Here is a 19464-nt window from a genome sequence, read left to right as displayed (position 1 = left end):
GGCCTGTGTGGTTCTGATTGCAGTTTTTCTTGTGGGTTTGTCCATGTATCTTTTTGGGTGTTGGGTCGTGTGTCTTGTGTGTATAACGGGTAAGTGTTCAAGCATTGGCTTGTCGTTCCATGTCGGTGTTTGTTTGGGTCCATACTTGTATCTGTGTATTTGTGTAAATGTATCTGTGTGTGTAATGTGCATCTCCGTGTTCGTGTTTCTACATGGGCATAACTGTGCTGGTCCTGGGCCGATGTTTTCATCCTTCCTCCCTTTTCTAGAGGCCTTTCCTCTCCTAGCCAGCCATTCCAGAGTACACTTGCCATCTCATCTCTGAGCCCTGAACCTGAAGAGCTCAAAGACTGCCTAATACAAACCTACAGGCCTGTCTGGCTCCATGTCAGGAGACTTCTTTCTTCAGTCATGTCCTATAATGGGCAGCTCACTACCTTATGAAGCAGTACATAAAATATTCCTCTGCTGGTGGGAGTTATGAAGGCCCTCAGTCCCCTTGTTAATGGGCAAAGATGAGCTTCAGATATTTCCTAGCTGTGTGACCCTGAGCAAGTCACCTAACCCCAATTGTCTAGCCCTTGATGCTCTTCTGTCTTGAAACCAATACTTAGTATTGATTTTAAGACAGAAGGTAAGGGGGTTTTTTGGGTTTTGTTTTTTTTAAGATCAGCAACAATTTCAGAAAAACTTGTTTGAGGGGCTACTGGGTGGCTCAGTGGATAGAGAGTCAGGCCTAGAGACGGGATGTCCTAGGTTCCAGTCTGGCCTCAGACACATCCTAGCTGTGTGACCCTGGGCAAGTCACTTAACTCCCATTGCCTAGACCTTACTGTTCTTCGGCCTTAGAACTAATACACAGTATTTTTTGATAAGGGCTTAAAAAAAGAAAAGAAAAGTCTGTTATTTGAATTTTTGTAAACCAAATACCATCTTAAATACACCAAAGGAATTTGATGTGTAAAGTATCCTGCAAAAAATTCATTTGGGGTCTTATTAATCATCACCCCCTAATTCATATTTGGTCTATTCTGCATTTTTTCCTTCATGGAATTGACTTAAATTGAGGCCCACCAACTTCTCCTTGGCTAACTTTTTTCCAGGCAAAAATCAACTTCCTTCAGGCTTTCCACATGGGTATAACCCCTATGGCACTGGCCCTCTTGTATAAAGTCTCACCCCCAGGATCTCCAGCTCAGAGCTAGTCTTGCCTTTCTAAGTGCCACCAATACTCCATGACCAGCGGAGGGTTAGTGAATGGGTCGTTGGGCCACCAGGATCCTGTACCCTTTTAAAAATGCCACCCAATAAGTGGCAAGGCTATAGGGGGTGGGGAGGAAAGGGAACTTAGCGATTTAATTGAACAAATATGTTTAAGGCACCTCCTATATGCTACATACTAGGAAGAGAGTGATAAAAATAACAGAGCTCTCACCTTCAAAAAGGGAGAGGGAAGAGAGGCAGTCACATGCTCTGACAAGCATCATGCAGGAGGAGTGTGGAAGCGAATGAGATATCCAGATGAAGTGCTCTAGAAATATTTGAGAGGGAGAGGCTGATTTCAGCCAAGGAGGCCAGAGTAACTGTGTGAAGGCACTTGAGCCTTGAAACAGGGATGTCAGCCTGGCCTCTGCCATGTAGACCATTCCCAATATATGGGCCAGTTCTTGGCAGAAACCTGAAAACAAATGGTTACCCTGCTCTAGTGAGCCCTTGCCCTCTTCTTTCCCCGAGAGCAGAATCCTAGTATTTAGGTATCCCAGAGGAACCGGGGACAGCCCTCCTCCCTGCTATTCCTCTCATCCTTTCACAATACACACCCAGCTTTTTTCCAGGATGTTTCAAGTGAAGGGTCCCTGCTCCAGAGGAGAAGCTGAGACCCAGGCTGGAGGCAGGCTGCTGCAGTAGTAACTACTAACCATCCCTTCTCTTTCTTCTCTCCCTTCCTGCCTTCCTGTGGCTCCAGCATCTCGTAAGTAGATTTGTCCCCCCACTGTATGTCTGTAAGCATCTCCAATGGTTTCCTATGTTTCTGGGGACACCCCTTTCAGACTCCCCCATTTGCCTTCCCAAGGCTTGAGCTGACCAGGATGTCTTCAGTGGAGTTCCTAGGCTGAGCCCTGGGACCAGGTGTGCTTCTACCTCTATCCCTAAAGAAGAGGTGTGATGGAAGGGACTGAGAGCCCCCCACCCTTCCAACACCCAGGCCCTACCAGGGACTGGACAGACAGAGAGCTAAGGAAAGAAATGCCCCGCTTTCAGGCAGGCTCAGATGCTGGAGGAACAGGGAGTCCCATTTTTGCTGCTTTGCCCAAGTTCCCAGTAGCTCCCTCAAGTTCTGTGCACAGTTCCTTGCCCTCGCTCGGGCCCGCACTGGTCTTCTCTACCTCTCGTTGTCCACTTTGCTGGGATACGTGCCTCCGTCTGTGTGCTGTCCAGCGTGTTGGGCGACCCTGGGGGTTAATGACGTACCGTGGTTTCTCAGGGTGTTCAGGGGCTACGCTGAGAGGAAGCGCCGGAAACGAGAGAATGATTCCGCAGCCGTAATCCAGAGGTAGGGCCTGGCAGCCACAGCCAGCCCATGGTGTTCTCCCCTGTCCAGAGTCTTGTCTCCTGTCCGTGCTGTAGTCATGAGGGAGACAGGCAGGCCTAATGGAGTGGGGAGGATGGGGGCCGGCTCTAAGTCCCCTTTGGCTGGGCTCTGCCTCAGGAAATGTTTGGGCAGAAAGTCCACAAAAACACTTCACAAAGATTGCTTTGGTCTGTAGGATAGCCTAGGGCAGGAGGGGCCCAGGTGAGGCTACCTAGGTGACTAACAAGGGCTCACCTTGTGACCTCAGGGTGACAATGAGACCCAATTAGCTATGCAAGGACCTCCATCGATATTTCTGTAAGGCTACCCTTCCCAAAACCAGATCTTGGTTGGACAGACATTTTCTCTTCCCAGGCAGAGCCACTTCTTCTAGGGAACAGCAAAGGCCCAAGGCTATGATCTGGGAGAGATTCTCTTTACAGATGTAATACAGACAGACTCCAAGTTGCTCCTCAGACTAAATAACATCAACTAGTAGCCTGGCTTCCCCCCTTGTCCTCCTATCTTGCCTCAAAGCCAGAGCATGAGGGGGCTAATAGGAAAACAGACACTCTGGCCTCCTTAAAATTCTAGGGGTGGGGCAGCTGGGTAGCTCAGTGGATTGAGAGCCAGGCCTAGAGACTGGAGGTCCTAGGTTCAAATCTGGCCTCAGACACTTCCCAGCCGTGTGACCCTGGGTAAGTCACTTGACCCCCATTGCCTACCCTTACCACTCTTCTGCCTTGGAGCCAATATACAGTATTGACTCCAAGACGGAAGGTAAGGGTTTAAAAAAAAAAATCTAAAAAAAAAAATTCTAGTAGGATCAACTTAAGTGACCAGGCCTTTTGCCTTTGTGGCCCTGGAGACTAGAGAAATGAGGACCCCCACATGAGCTGTTACCTGATGTAGCCAAATGGTTTGCTATCCTTTTGTTAGGTACTCATGTGCTGTTGTGGTCAACAGGGTGATTTGAGGGGAATTGGGAATCGGAGCATCCCAAGCAGAGGCCCACAGGGAAGTAGGGAGGGACTTAGAGACTGGCACACCGATAGCTGGGCCCTAGAAATATGATCTATGGCCTCTGTTCTTGGTCCTGTGGCTACAGAGAGAAGAAAATCTGCAGGGTCTTAGAGGGGTCAGGAGTGTAACTGACCTGTTAGTTATCTGTGGACTCTTCCCCCTTAGTGGATTCCAGATGCCCTAGATGAGGCCTCCAAACACAGGAATCCCTTTCTCCCCACTCCCATCCCCCTTCCAGAGGAGTATATAAGCAGCCTTGATCCTTCCTTCTAAGATCTGGCCATCTCCACTGCCAAGCCTGGGGGGTAAGCAGTCCAGTTCAGGCCAGATAATGAGTGCACAGGCATGGGACCTCCAAAACACCCATCCCCTGCTTCTTCTTATTGTCAGGGCCCTAGAATCTTCTCTGCTTAGTCATTTGACAATGACTTTATCAAAGCCCACCTAGCCCTACCCTTGGGAGCTCCTAGCATAGAAGGGAAAGTAACAGGACACATGGAGGGTTGTGTACAGAGCTCCACAGAATTAGGAAAAGGGTCAGATGATGGACACAATCTTTGCATGACAGGAATTAAGAAGGAGAAATGAGCTCTGTGGAGGAAGTGAAGTTCATCATTAGCCTAAAGAAAAATTAGGATCTGAATTCTCAGAAGAATAAAGGAGGACATTGATGGAGGCTGGAAGGAAGGAGTCTGGAACTGGCCTGTTTAGGAGTCAAAGTTATTAACCTGAAGGAAGTAAAGTGAGAGAAATCTGGCTAAGTAAAGCCCCATCTACCTTGTGGAGAGCCTGGAATGCCAGGATAGAATTTGTATTTGATCCTGTGAACAAAGAGCAACCACCAAAGGTTTTAATCAAGGAAGTCACATAGAGAGGAAGCATTGGAAAGATTATTCTGGCAGTGCTTTCAGAGGGGCTGAAGTGGGTACAGGTTGGATACACTTATGGATGAACAGAGAAGAGGGCATGAAGACCTAGGTGGCCATGTGGGACATACTGTAACAGAAGAATCTAAAGGGCTTGGCAAATGGATGGATATGATAGAAAAGGGAAGAATCTAAGGGGACACTAGTTTTGAGTCAGGATGATTAGGGGTGGGGAGAATTAGAAGCAAATCAGGAATAGGAAAATCAGAAGGGAAAGATTATGTGGGAAGAAAGATGATGAGTTCAATATTAGACTGTGTGTGGTGTCACCTACCATCTGTTCTGTGGTTCAACATGCTTTGGCTAGTCGTTTCCATCCTATGTCATGGCTCCCTTTGTCTTCCTCCCTTGGGCTCCTAGAAATATTTGATGGATTGATAACAGATGGATCAGACAGGCAGACTGATGGATAAATTAGATGGATGGACAGACAGATAGATGGATGGATGATAAATGGACAGATTTTTTCAGTCAGGCCATGGAGTTTGGGTCAACCTCACCCCCCCACCTCCCTACCCCTGGCCCCTACTGTTCCCAAACCCTATCATTGGGCTTCCACCCTTATGGTCCCTGGTTTCTGCTTCTCCTCCTGCCAGGAACTTCCGGAAGCATCTTCGAATGGTGGGCAGCCGGCGTGTGAAAGCCCAAAGTAAGGCTGGGGGAGGGGGCCAGCGGGGGTGGCATTTCCAAGATGGAGGTTAGCTTTCCCTCCAACACTCCAGACAGACAACCACCGGTTGTGGGGGAGGCCACTGCCACTCGCTAATGAAGCCTGGCTTGCCTGGGTATCCATGCTTTGCATGTTGCTTGCTGACAGACTAGCTAGGCAGTGAGTGCCACCCCCAGCCCAGGGGCATATAGGGCTCAGACCCTGAAGGCCGATGACCCTGGAGAAGAAGTAAAAGGAATCTAGGGGAAGACAAAGACTTAATGGGGTGGTTTACTCCCCAAGATCAAGCTGCTTCTGAGACTGTTAGCAATTTCTCTGCTCCCACCCTATCCTGAAACCCCTGGAACAGACATATCCCAGAACTTCAAGGCCGCTTTAATGAAGTGCAGAGGTCTTGGTGGCTTGAGACTATTGGAACCCAGAAATCAAGGCCCAGGAGCTGCTAGGTTTGACTCTGGGGCCAGGAGTACCCGGTCCAGACAAAAGGAGGAAGTCAGGCACCCCGGGGGGCCCTGCCTTCCACCCAGGCACTGCCCAAAGTCCAGTGCTCTGCTTACAGTCTGGGCCATAGCTCCTGCTCTTGCTAATCCCCCCCTCCCCCATTTTGCTTCCACTGCAGCCTTTGCTGAACGTCGAGAGCGGAGCTTCAGCCGGTCCTGGAGCGACCCCACCCCCATCAAAACCGACTCCTTCCACGACTCCCGAGACAGTAGGTTCCAGGCGCTAGACCCCTGACAGGACAGACAGTGACCATCAGGCCCAGCCTGCCCTCTTCCCCTCATTCTAAAGTACATGGGTGCAGAGACAGGAAAAGAGACTGAAATAAAAAGAGGGGGAGAGAAACAAAGACAGAGGGAGAAAGAGTAAGGCAGAGAATCAGAGCAAGAAGGACTAAGTGATGAAGGGGAAAAGGAAGAAAGACAGGAAGAGGAAAAAGGAAGAGATTAGAGCAGCAGAAACAAAAAAACCAGCCTGCAGCTTCCCAGCTCAGGTTGAGAACTGTTGGGTCACTTCTTTCCTGTCCTTCCTTGACTGCTGGGAATCCTGTGCTTCTACTTCCCACCTACCTATCCTCACCCTGGGAGAATTCAAAGAAAAATCTCTGCCCTGCACCTTCAGGGCTCCTCCAGGTCCCACACCAGCTGGGAAGTCCTTTAGCCTGAAAAGCAGCAAACATTCTCAAGCCACAAGGCCCCCTGCTCCCAGCCCTGACGCCCACCCCGCTAAGCAACGGTGGAGGGGCCGGGGAGCACTTTCCTCACTGAGCAGGGGGATGGCCAACCTGAGCTGGGCAGGGGCAAAGCCACTGCTGGGTTGGGTGGGGCTGCTGTGCGGGGCTGGGGCTAGGAAGCTCACTCTCATCTCATGCCAATGCTGCTTCTCCCAGCCATTGGGGGTCTTCAGGCTGCAAGGTGGCCCAACACTGAAAAGGGGCCAACCCAAGCAGGCAGGCCTCGAAGCTGTGGGCACACCCCGAGCATGGGACTAAGGGATGCATTTGACACACCTGGGGTGTACAAGAAGCAAGATGTTCCTGGGGAGGGAATGTGAGAGTGGGCAGGCTTGGCTCTAGTCCCCACTCTGCCAGTGAATGACTTGCTAACATTGAGCAAGTGACTCCTCTAGGCCTGTTTCTCCATGCAGGGCCCTTCAAACTGTAATATTCTAGGATTCTGTAGAAGGGTTGTCTCTCTTTTCCCATCTGTAGAAATGGAAATATCTGCCCCTCTCCAGGTCTCTGTGTGTTGGGGGAGAGGGTTTGTGATAAGTGGTATGAGTGTTGGATGCAAATTCAAATTCAGGACATTAACTTTGCCGGGGACAGGACTCACTCTAATGCCCATTCCCAGTAAGGTTAGCTTCTAGGAACTGGTTGGACAGTACCCTTTTCCCCTCATGTCAAGGTCATGACCTCCAGAATTCCTGCTGTACCCTGGATGAGGATCTGGAAGATTTAGATTGGGAGACTGAGAAAGAGCAGGAAGCTGCAGCGTGTGACTTCGAGGACTTTGCCCCCCCCAAAGTCATGGTGAGACCCTAGACACCCTTGGCCTCCCCAGCACTGGACCAGGGTCCCCTAGCAATTCCTTGAAACTTAGTGCTAATTCCTGACTCCCCAGTGGGATGGATTGTCTGGTCCAAGCCCTATAGAAGAGATGCTGCTGCCCAGTTTGTGACTTCTTCCAGCCAGTCCCCAAAAGGACCAGAGAAGCTGAGGGAGGGGAAGGGGTTATCTGGCAATAGGGCCCTTCCCATCTCCAGGGGACACACTTCTCCTTTGTGGGTTGGTCATTCCAACTATTCCTCTCTTGCTCCTCAGCTCATATCGTCCAAGGTTCCCAAAGCCGAGTATATCCCAACCATCATCCGCAGGGATGACCCATCCATCATCCCCATCCTCTATGTGAGTACTCTCTGCCCCCACAGTATTACTCCCTACCATAATCCTTCAGTATTAGCTCCCTAGAAAGGAAGGGGTGGGAGGACTTTCTTGTATTATATTTGGAAGACATGGAAAAGCTCTCTTTGCTTATTTATATTTCTCTGATAGTTCACCTTTTATTCCTGTTTTCCATTTGGTTGGAGACTGAGGCACCTAAATGTGTATAAGTGAGATAGCCCTGGGTCTTAAGTCCTGAAGTATCCACACTTGGATTTTTAAAGTTTTTCAGAACTACTATAGTTTGGATCCTAGTTCCAGCCCCCACTTCTCTACCTTCAGACCACAAAATACACTTTCTTTTTTTTTTTGGAGGTAAAGAGGTGTTTAATCATGGGAAGAGTCTCAGTGAAGGTACAGAGATAAGATAGAATAGTTAGGAGACTGGTTTGATGTATTTGCCACCAGTGATACATTCAACTTGCTGGGGGTCTTCCTAATACTCTCTTTTTTTTGAAAACATTTATTAATATTCATTTTTAACATGGTTACATGATTCATGCTCCTACTTTCCCCTTCACCCCCCGCACCCCCCCCACCCATGGCCGATGCACATTTCCACTAGTTTTGTCATGTGTCCTTACAAAATACACTTTCTATGTTTTATTCACCAGAGAAAAGAGAATATACAAATTCAGAGATAATCCATTAAAGGAAGGAATTTGCCAAAGGTCTGTTGTCATCTCTGGGTGTATCTAAGACAAGACAGAGAAACCACTAAAATCTGTGAAACCCAGAAAACCCTGTACAGTGAGGCTAACCCATCCTGTTGATTCATATTGGAACAAATAATCTTTGGATTTTCTTTTTTAAAATTAGCCATTTCATTAGCCACCAGATCATGGGTTCTAAGCTAGAAGGGACCTTTGAGGTCCAACAAGGTATAGTCCAATCCCTTTATTTTGCAGGTGAGGAAATTAAGGCCAGATAAATTAAATGATTTATCATCTGTCATACATTGTAAGTGGAAGAACTGTGATTCAAGGCCAGGAAGTATCTGAGCCCAGGACCTCCCATCTTTCGGCCTGGCTCTCAACCTACTGAGCCACCAACTACCACCCACTTTCCCCCTGTGTGCTCCCATTGGCTTCTGGGCAGAGGGATGGGGGAGAGGGGGACAGGAGTAGCTCCACCCCAGTCCCTCTGCCTTTCTAGTAATGAACTCTTGTGGGGTGGGGAGGGAGGCCACATGCCCATAGAGTGTGCCACCTTTGGCACCCATGCCATAGGTTTGCCATCTGATCTAGACAGTCTAGGTTGGTCTCATAGTGAATCATACTTTAAGTCTCATAAAACAGGCTTTTGGTACAGTGCCATCTCAACGTATAGCTCACTTATATCATTAGAAGTCATCCAGGGAGCAGCTGGGTAGCTCAGTGGATTGAGAGCCAGGCCTAGAGACAGGAGGTCCTGGGTTCAAATTTGACCTCAGATACTTCCTAGCTATGTGACCCTGGGCAAGTCACTTGACCCCCATTGCCTAGCCCTTACTGCTCTTCTGTCTTGGAACCAATACACAGTATTGATTCTAAGTCAGAAATTAAGGATTTTTTTAAAAAGTCATCCAGATTAACCCCCATCATTTTACAAATGCAGAAACTGAGGCTCCAAGAAGTAGAATGATTTGCTCAAGGTCACAGTGGTAAAGCTAGAATTTGAACACAGATGCTCTGGCTCCAAATCCATTATCCTTCGCAATGGATCATGTAGCCTGTTGCTTAAGTTGGAGATGCAATGGGATGGGCAGGTGGAGATGAAGGCAGTTGATTACATAGACCTAAAGTTCAGGAAAGAGATTATTAGAGTTAAATGTATTGATTGGGGAATTGTCTGAATAAAGATGAAAACTGAACCCATAGGAGCTAAATAGATTATAGAGAGAGTGGAGAAAGAGAAGGAGAAGAAAGGTCAATACACAATCTAATGTGGACCCACAGAACTTATTCACCAACTAAGATTTTTAAAAGTCACTTACCAAAGGTGGAAGGGCAGTTGAGTGGCACCATGGATAGAGTACTTGGCCTGGAGTCAGGAAGACTTATCTTCTTGAATTCAAGTCTGGCCTCAGACACTAGCTGTGTGACCCTGAGCAAGTCATTTAACCTTATTTGCCTCAGTTTCTTCATCTGAAAAATGAGCCAGAGAAAGAAATAGCAAACCACGCCAATATCTTTGCCAAGAAAACCCCAAATGAGTTACAAAGAGTTGAACGTGACTGAAAATGACTGAACAACCACAACCAAAGATGGAAGCAAAGATATAGCAAAGAACAAAAAAGTGACAGAATTCTGTACAGATAATATCGGAAGCCCAGAATGAGGTCATCTGAAGTAGCTAAAAAAATTGCTTGCTAACTTAGTTGGGCACAAGAGAAAAATCAATGAGGGGCAGCTAGGTGGTTCAGTCGATAGAGCCAGACTAGAGACAGAGATCCTGGGTTCACATCTGGCCTCAGACACTTCCTACCTGTGTAACTCTGGGCAAGTCATTTAACCCCCACTGCCTAGCCCTTAATGTTAAATTGATACTGAGATAGAAGGTAAGGGTTAAAAAAAAAAATAGCAGGGGCAGCTGGGTAGCTCAGTGGATTGAGAGCCAGGCCTAGAGACTGGAGGTCCTAGGTTCAAATCTGGCCTCAGACACTTCCCAGCCGTGTGACCCTGGGCAAGTCACTTGACCCCCATTGCCTACCCTTACCACTCTTCTGCCTTGGAGCCAATACACAGTATTGATCCAAGACGGAAGGTAGGGGTTTAAAAAAAAAATTAAAAAAAAATAGCAAGACTAAGGCACCAATTGGATGATAATGGAGGGTAGAGGGTTTTTTTTTACTTCTATTTTAACAACTAACAATGAACTAAAAAAGTTAATATAGAATTGAAGACCAAGATAAATGACAAGATCCGAGAGCAACTAGCAGCCTTCAACATATTCATGTTGTATTACCTGGGGGTGCTCAAAGAACTGGCAGAATGATTTCAAAGATCTCTGGAATATCCTGGTGAACAAAAAGCTTCCATTGAACTGGAGATGAGCAAATGTCCTGGATTTCAAAAGGATGATAGAGGTTGTTATTCATGATTTATGGGACAGTGGATTTGATGTCAATTCCAAGCAATATTTTAGAATGTATTGTCATTGTGATGGTTTTGAGCAATTAGAAAGGCAAAAAGTGATCACGGACCATTTCGTTTTCATCAGGACAGATCTGAGGGGCAACTCAGTGGCTCAGTGGCTAGAGAGCCAGGCCTAGAGATGGGAGTCCTGGGTTCAAATGTGGCCTCAAACACTTCTTGTGTGACCCTGGACAAGTCATTTAACTCCCATTGCCTAACCTTTACCACTCTTTTGCCTTGGAACTGATACACAATATTGATTCTAAGATGGAAGGTAAAGGTTAAAAAAAAAAAAAAAAAAAAGACAAGTCTTGCCAGATGACCTCCTTCCTGTCTCTCTTTCTTTCCTTCCTTCCTTCTTTTCTTCCTTCTCTCCTTTTTCTTCTTTCCTGCCTTCCTTCCTTTCTTTTTCTCTTCCTTCCTTCCTTCCTTCCTTCCTACCTTCCTTCCTTCCTCCCTCCCTCCCTTCCTTCCTTCCTTTTTCTCTCTTTCTTTCTTTCTCTCCTCCCTCTCTCCCTCCCTTCCTTCTTTCCTTCCTTCCTTTTTCTCTCTTTCTTTCTCTCCTCCCTCCCTTCTTTCCTTCTTTCCTTCCTTTCTTCCTTCCTCCCTCCCTCCTTCCTCTCCTTTTCTTTATTTCTTCACAGGCAAGAAAAATTAACCAAATTTAGCCAGATGAAGTTTATAAGGATAGATGTAAAGTCCCATACTTGGGTTAGAACTTTAATTGCACTAATATAGGATGGTAAACATTTGGCTAGGCACTATTCATGTGAGTTTTAGTGGAGTGAAAGCTCAACATGAATCAATCAATAGTAGATATACCAACAACAACAACAAAAGGCTGATGGTATCTCAGGCTTCAATTAAAAGAACCACATGCCCAGGGTGAAGGAAATGGCCTTATTAGAGGATAAGCCTGTGGCCATCTGGCCTAGACAGATCACATCTGGACAATTAGAGTTTATTCCAGCATTTACAAGTTGAAGCATATCTTAGGTAGGAAATGAGTATGGTAAAGGGACTGGAGGCCCTGTCAGAAGAGGATTGTTTAAAGCAGGAGTTCCTAACCTGGAGGCTATTGACAGATTTCCAGGGGGAGGTGTGTGAATTTTTTTAAAAATATTTTGACAATTATATTTCAATATAGTTATTTCCCCCCATGATCCTACACATTTTCTCTGTCCTATTTAAAAACGTTCCTGCTGTTGGCAGAAGTCACCACACTTCTGCACTTCAGTTGATGGTCTTTTTAAAGTTGTTTCAATAGAATCACACTGATAATGAAACTCTAAACTTATTTCCTTTAATGACCAGCCCACAGTTCATTGCAAAGCCAATGTGGAAGTCTTGTTCTGAGAACTGTTCCAAGAAGGGGTTCACAGGCTTGTTCTGAGAATTATTCTGATAAGGTATTCACAGACCTCACCAGAGTAGTAGGTGAATGTGTGTGTGTGTGTGGGGGGGGGGGCGCTATTACATGAAAAGGTAAAGAACTCCAGAGTTAAAAGGATTGAGATCCTCAGTCTACAGAAGAAAAGACATGGTGGGGGAAAGGTGGATGGTACAATAGCTGTCTTCAGTATTTGAAGGGCTGTCCTTCAGAAGGGGGGGATTCAAGTTGGTTTTTTGCCTAGCCCTGAATTAGGAGTCCTGAGTAAGTCACCTAAAGGCAGTCGTCATCTAAATAGAAGGAAAATTAGAACTATTCGAAAGTCTTTTGGGCTACTTTAGAAAGTTTTGGGTTCTGCTTCACTGGGAGTCTTCCATTGGAGGCTGGAGGACCACTTATCAAGAACATTGATAATGTTAAATATATTTACTAAATATATTAAATTATTAAATATAATGTTAAATGATAATAGATAAAGTTTAGATTAGGGAAGGGATGCTGAGATCCCTTCTAATTCTGAGATTCTATGGGAATGTAGCACAGGGGTAAAAGAAAACCCCCTTTTGCCCAAGTTAATTGGGTCCATGCCCAACTCTCATGAACCTTGTCCAGAGAATGACATTTCCCTTCTAGTCCAATATCCATCCTGATCAGAGTCTCACCTACGTGAAGAACTTGGATAACTCCTGATTGTATAGCTGGTTTGGGCTTCTCTCGCCATTACGCCTTTCTAATTACTGATTCCCAAACCTTCCTTCCCACCACCAAGGGAAAAACACCAGCCAGTAAATGCAACAGAAGTGATGAGATAACAAGAATGAGTAATTCAGCTTGGCACCCATCTCCCCCAAGTTCCCAGAAGGCAAACCTTTCCCTTGGTTTCCTCATTTCTAAAATGAGGATGATAATTTTTATTCTCCCTGCTTCACAGAGTTGTTGCTGATTCCACAGCACCTCAGCTCAAGAAGAAGTTGGTAGCAAATTTAGAAGGTTTAAAGCAGGATCAGACAGACTTCCCTTAGTCCAATGGTTTTTCACCTTTGTTGAGTAAGTGGACCCCTCTGGCAGACTGTTGAAGCTGCAGAACCCCTTCACAGAATTGCGTTGCTGGACAGTGCAGTGAATAGAGTACTGGGCCTAGACAGGAAGACCCGAATTCAAATCCAGCTTCAGAAACTTACTAGCTGTATGACAAAGGAGAAGTCACTTAAATTCTTAATGCCTCCATTTCTCTATCTGTAAAATGGGATAATAATAACTCCTACCTCAGAGGGTTGTGAGGATCAAATGAAATAATTGTGATGTGCTTGGCACATAGTAAGTGCTATTTAATAAACATTAGCTATTATTATTATTATTAATGTTGGGTTTTTTAACTTTGTAATTTAATCTATCCATGGTTCATAATAGATTATAGATTAAGAACTACTGTTGTGGTTCAACTCCCCTCATTTTACAGATGAGGGAGTTATAGCCAGGGGCACACAGGTAAATAGCAGAACCAAAAGTTAAACTTGAGCCCTTAGGTCCCAGATTCAGAGCTCTTTCTTTTCCCCCTCTAGCATCCTGCCTCATCTTCAGCATTTATATAGCACCTGCTATGAGATGGGCACTGAGCCTTACAAATATTATCTAATTTGGTTTTATCCTTATAATAATCCTTCAAGATAAGTGCTATTATTGTTCCCATTTAAAGTTGAGGAAACTAGGCAGACAGAAGTTAAATGGCTTGCCCAGAGTCATATAGCTAATATCGAAAGCCACTTTTACACTCAAGGCTTTTTGACTCCAAGTCTAACACTATCCACTGTACCACCTAGCTCCCACAACAAACACTGATTAATCCATCAATAAGCATTTATGAATTAAATAGTTACTGTATGTCAGACAATGTTCCAGGCTTTGGAGATACAAAGAATAAAGTAATCCCAATTCTCAAGGAACTTATTTTCTAATGGAAGATACTAAAAAGCACACATGTATGTATATATCAAGATACAAATATTCATGTACATATATGTATGTAAAGTATATGCAGAATAAATATAAATAGAATAAACACAAAATAGTTGAAGACAGGGTAGTTATGGAAGGAGGACACTAACAACTGGGAAATCAGGAAAGGTTCTCTGAAGAAGATGATGCTTGAGCTGTTTTTTTTTTTCAATTTGTTTATTTTTTTTTACATAGAATTTAATCCCAGGTGTCTCAGCCCTCCCCCCTCCTCCTTGCACCATAGAAGGCAACACACAACAAAAAAATATATTTACACACACACATATATATATATGTACATATATATATATATAATTATGTCTCTTGTGTTTCTATTTATCAGTTCTTAGTACAGAGGGGACTTTCATAAGTCATTCTTCAAATATTCTTTAATGGTATATAATGTTCTTTTGGTTCTACTTGTTTCACTCTTCATTATTTCATATAGGTCTTTCCAAGTTTTAAACAAATTAACCTGCTCATTGTTTCTTATGGCACAGTAGAATTCCATCACAATCATATACCACAATTTGTTTGGCCACTATTGAGTTTTGAAAGAAGAGAGTAACCCTCTGAGATAGAGGTGAAAAGAAATTTTATTTCAGACATGGAGGACAGCCATTTGCAGGGATGGAGATGGGAAGTGGTCTTATGAGTAAAGAACAGAGGTTAGTTTGGCTAGATCACACTATATAGGAGGGGAAGCAATGTCCAATGAGTTTGGAAAAATAAGTCGGGGCCAGGTTGCGAAAGGCTAAATTAAGGAGTTTATATTTGATCCAAGAAGCAGAAGGGAACCACTGAAATTTATTGAGTAAGGGAGTGAAATGGTCAGATCTGTGCTTTAAGGAAAATCCCTTTGACAGCTATGTGTAGAATGGACTGGAGTACGAAGAAATTTGAGGAAAGGAGTCTAATTAGGAGGTTATCACAAATTAGCATGTAGTGATGAAGGCTTGAACTAAAGTGGTAATTCCTAGTGGAGAAAGGGGTGTAGATGTGAGAAATGTCATGAAGGAGAAATGACAAGATTTGGCAACTGATATAATTCATTAGATGAGAGAGTGAGAAGTTGTGGATAAGCACCTGTTTCATAAGGAACTCTCCATTTTGTCCTCTGGTGCTTCACTCTGTCATGGAGATGCTCCTGAGTTCTAGGAGGCTCTGCCTATGGGGGTCAAGCTTTGTTGGTGCAGAAAGACTTCCCACACTGGCTCTGCAATAGACTAAGGGCTGATCGTTTGAGGAAATAAATTCAGAGAATTTCATTGTTAGGGTGGTTCAATTACAGCAAATTTAAAAGTTACTCTTAAGGTGCAGAAGAGCGGTACCTTCTGCTAGCCACAGGAATACACACACTGATGAAATCACAGATCCTTGAAATGGAGAAAGTACTTGATTTGGAGTCAGAGAGTACCTAGGTTTGAATCCGACTGGCATTGTGTGACCTTGGGCAGCAATTCATTTAACCTCTTTCAGCCTCAAGAATTCCTCATTTATAAAAAAAAGGTGGGGGTTGGACTAAATGGCTTCAAAGGTAAATTCCGTACAGTGAAGAATTTAAAAGGGAATTCTTAATCCCTTTCTTCTAATTTAACTGGGGACCTGGAGGTCCTTTTACCAGAGAGATGTGTAAAGATATACCAGCCCACAGTGAAAGGAAGTAGAAACCAGAGATAGGAAGTGAAGTAAGAAGGGGATATAAAAGGTAAGCTTGTGGCCTGAGAGGGGCTTTTTGACCTTTTGGGGGGTTGGGAGGGTGTTGATCATTGTTAGTTGGTCTTTGGGGGTTGGTTGCTGGTGGTGTGAGTTGCTGATTAGTTGGTGGATGGGAGATATGGATAGATGGATGGATGGATGGATAGATAGATAGATAGATAGATAGATAGATAGATAGATAGATAGATAGATAGATTTCTGCCTAGTGAGCTGAGCTGAAGGGTGATCAGTTGGACTTGCCCTAACTGCAGTTATAGGCAGATATAGGGAGTTATAGGGTAGTTAGTTTGGCAATTTCTCTATCTCTTTCCTATATTTCCCTCATTTTAGTATATTCTCATTAAAACTAAAATTGTTAAAAGCTGCACTCTTATTTTGTCAAACACCTAAATTAACCCTTACAGAATCCATGTTATGATCCTATGATTAGATGACTTCTAAGGTTCCATCTAATTATAAATCTGTGATCTTGTGAAGAACTGAATTATAGTTTACAAGAAATTGTACTGGGTGCCAGGGAAGATACAGAGCTTGGATTACACACGTTCCCTATGCTTTAGGAATTTACAGTCTAGCAAAAGGATAAAGAACAAACACAGCTAGATACACAATGTTACTGGGATAGAATTAACTCTGTCTCTTTCCTTTCTTTCCAGGACCATGAGCATGCAACCTTTGAAGACATCCTGGGTATGACTGTGTTCTCTCCTGCTCCAGCCAAGAAGGAATCTAGGGATCAGAATGTGTCCTTTCCCCTTAGCAAAGAGGGGACCCTAGAGCTTAATACTTTTCTCCCGAGAAGAGGTCTCAAGGGTCCAAGAGTGCAGAGACTGTCCCTATCCCTTAAATATCTAGTCAGAGGGAGCCTATATGACCTCCCCTGCCACTGGAAGTGGAAAGGTGGGAAAGGGGAAGAGAACATGGGCCTTGGGGAGGCTGCTAGGTGAAAGTCAAGTCTGAGAATTTCTTTTCTTCCTCAGAGGAGATTGAGAAGAAGCTGAATATTTACCACAAAGGATCCAAGATCTGGAAGATGCTCATCTTCTGTCAGGTACTTATCTCTGCCCATCCATGTTCCCATGTGTGAGAACCCCTCCTGGGCATGTATGTATGAGGGATGCTATGTGTTTGTATCTAGGTATATCTAGATATGTCTGGGTGTGTTGAATTGGGGTTGGTGTGAGAGCCACTCTTATCCTTGGAGGATCTGGGCTATGTCCAGGACTCTAAAATCAGTGTCATTGGTGTCCTTCCATCCCTGCCCCCTGCCCCCTACAGGGCGGCCCAGGTCACCTCTACCTACTCAAGAACAAAGTAGCCACATTTGCCAAAGTGGAAAAGGAAGAGGATATGATTCAGTGAGTGTGGTTCAGCCACCCCATCTTTCCCATATTCCCCCATGAACCTTTTCACACAAACCGGTTGAGTATAACCCAGGCCCCCTCCCTACTCTATCCCTTCCCTCATCCTTTACCCTTTCGCAATTCTTGTAAACTATACTACCCTTATCCCTATGGCTGGTGCCCAAGGGCTCTCCATTAGCAAGTGGAGGGAGACCAGAACTCTGAGCTGGGAGCCCAGCCTCCTGGATGCAGAGTCAAGCTTTCTTTCCTGGTGGCAGCTTCTGGAAGCGCCTGAGTCGTCTGATGAGCAAAGTGAACCCTGAACCAAATGTCATCCACATCATGGGCTGTTACATCCTAGGGAACCCCAATGGGGAAAAGGTGAGGTTTTACCCTTCTACCAGCAATCCTGATCATTAATCCCAGACCATAGTGATATCTTCCCACAAAGTAATCCTAATAGGAAAAGGTGAGGAATCCTCTACTTCCAATCTTAGACACCTTTCCTAATCCAGGAGCTGACTGTGCCTCAGGGAGAACCCAAATAAGAGACTGTCTCCTAGAGTAGCTAGGTAGCTCAAGGGGGATAAAAACACAAACTGACCTAAATATGGGAAGTCATGGACTCAAATCTGGCCTCAGATATTTCCTAGCTGGGAGCCCTGGGCAAGTCACTAACCCCAATTTCCTAGCCCTTACTACTCTTCTGCCTTTGAACTGATACTTAGTATCCATTCTAAGATAGAAGGTAATGGGTTTTTTTAAATTAAAAATTAAAAAAAGAGACTGTCTCCTGAGTCTGGAATGTGGAATGGGCTAATAGATATTCCTGGACCCCTACAACCAAGACAACACACTCAGGGCCCCTTTCCTTTTTCCTTATAGCTGTTTCAGAATCTCAAGGCACTCATGATGCCCAACAGGGTGGCCTTTGAGTCTCCTCTGGAGTTATCAGCACAAGGTAAGGTCCCAGAATAATTCTAGCCCTGGGCAAGGTCAGAGGAGTGGTTATTGGGGGTGGAGGACAGAGACCAGGTTGACAGAGTTAGGATTCCCTGACACCAAGACAACTCATTGGCCCCTGAGGATGAAGAGAGGGTCCTGCTTCTCCAGGCACCTTTTTCAGTACCATCCATGTTTCCAACTAACATTGTCTACTACTTTCCTTGCCTCATCTCACCAGCTCTAAAGCTCAGAGGGACTTGTATAGACCTGAAATGATAATTAGGATGGAATAAGTGGGACTTTCTCTAGGGTACCCACATCTGTGAGGCAGGAATATTACTCGTGGCAGACCTCCATCCTGCCATCCCCACAACTTTTGGTCCTCTGTCAGCACCATGTTGCATCATGGGAGCAAGCAACTCCTTCACTCAGTCCAGGTCATCACCCCCAGGGTCATGTCTCTGCAATGCCCTTCTCCTCTACCTTCTGTCATCTATAATGCAGTCCTGGGGGGATTAGAAGAATCAGAGATTATAATCTATGCATTGGGGGAGTGAAGAAGGGACTCTCTTCAGGACAAGTCACCTTGCTCCCAGGTATGACTGCAACCAACTAGGGTAGATTGTCTTGAGATCCTCAACATCCTTCTCACTGGGGATACTCACAACAGTCTTCAGGCTTACTGGGAAGAAACCTTGGGTGTCTATCTATTCCCCAACACAATGAAGTCCTGAGTCTTCCCCTCCTCCTCCTCCTTGTGTTCACCTCCGATTCCCATTCAACTGAATTTTCCTCTAGCATCGGAATTCTTGGTTGCTGCTCTTTATCTCCCCAGTGACAAGGCTATAGGATCCTGAGCAAGTAGAAGTGCTGGGAGAGATTTCTCAGGCATCTACCCCTCCATGTTGCCAGGCTAACAATGCATCTTTACCATCTCCCCTGCTTAGGCAAGCAGATGATTGAAACTTATTTTGATTTCCGGCTGTACCGTCTCTGGAAGACGCGCCAGCATTCCAAGCTGCTTGACTACGATGACATCTTGTGAGGCTGACAAGGAGACTTTAGACTGCCTGCTGCCCAGCTGCCCACCATCCCCCTCGACAGCCACTGATCGAGACACTTTTTTTTCTGGATGGCCTGGTCTGGGCCAGGAAGGTGCCCTCCCAGCCACATGGAGCCCAGAGGAGGTTATGGAGAGCCCCTAAAGCAGAGCTGTTCCCAAAGGGCCACAGCTAAGGAGCTGCCCTGTGCCCATTTGGGGCTGGGTTGTTTTTGGTGTCTCCTGCTCAGAATTCGCCTCAGGTCCTCCCCAGACGTTCCAGAGC

General features: G+C 45.3%; 1 protein-coding gene across 1 annotated transcript in view; it reads left to right on the top strand.

The window, feature by feature from the left end:
* Nucleotides 1–19184, top strand: part of NSMF (NMDA receptor synaptonuclear signaling and neuronal migration factor) — a 33535-nt gene extending 14351 nt beyond the window's left edge. Inside the window, 12 exon segments of the mRNA XM_044661197.1 lie at nt 1967–1972; nt 2486–2554; nt 5118–5170; nt 5811–5900; nt 7096–7220; nt 7512–7595; nt 16508–16541; nt 16832–16902; nt 17130–17209; nt 17473–17575; nt 18080–18155; nt 19087–19184. Of these exon segments, the coding sequence (XP_044517132.1) occupies nt 1967–1972; nt 2486–2554; nt 5118–5170; nt 5811–5900; nt 7096–7220; nt 7512–7595; nt 16508–16541; nt 16832–16902; nt 17130–17209; nt 17473–17575; nt 18080–18155; nt 19087–19184 (889 nt within the window).
* The last annotated feature ends 280 nt before the right edge of the window (nt 19185–19464 follow it).

This window comes from Gracilinanus agilis, chromosome 2 (genome assembly GCF_016433145.1).
Source record: "Gracilinanus agilis isolate LMUSP501 chromosome 2, AgileGrace, whole genome shotgun sequence".
Classification (NCBI taxonomy): Eukaryota; Metazoa; Chordata; class Mammalia; order Didelphimorphia; family Didelphidae; genus Gracilinanus; species Gracilinanus agilis.
This window is presented reverse-complemented; position numbering and strand designations above follow the sequence as displayed.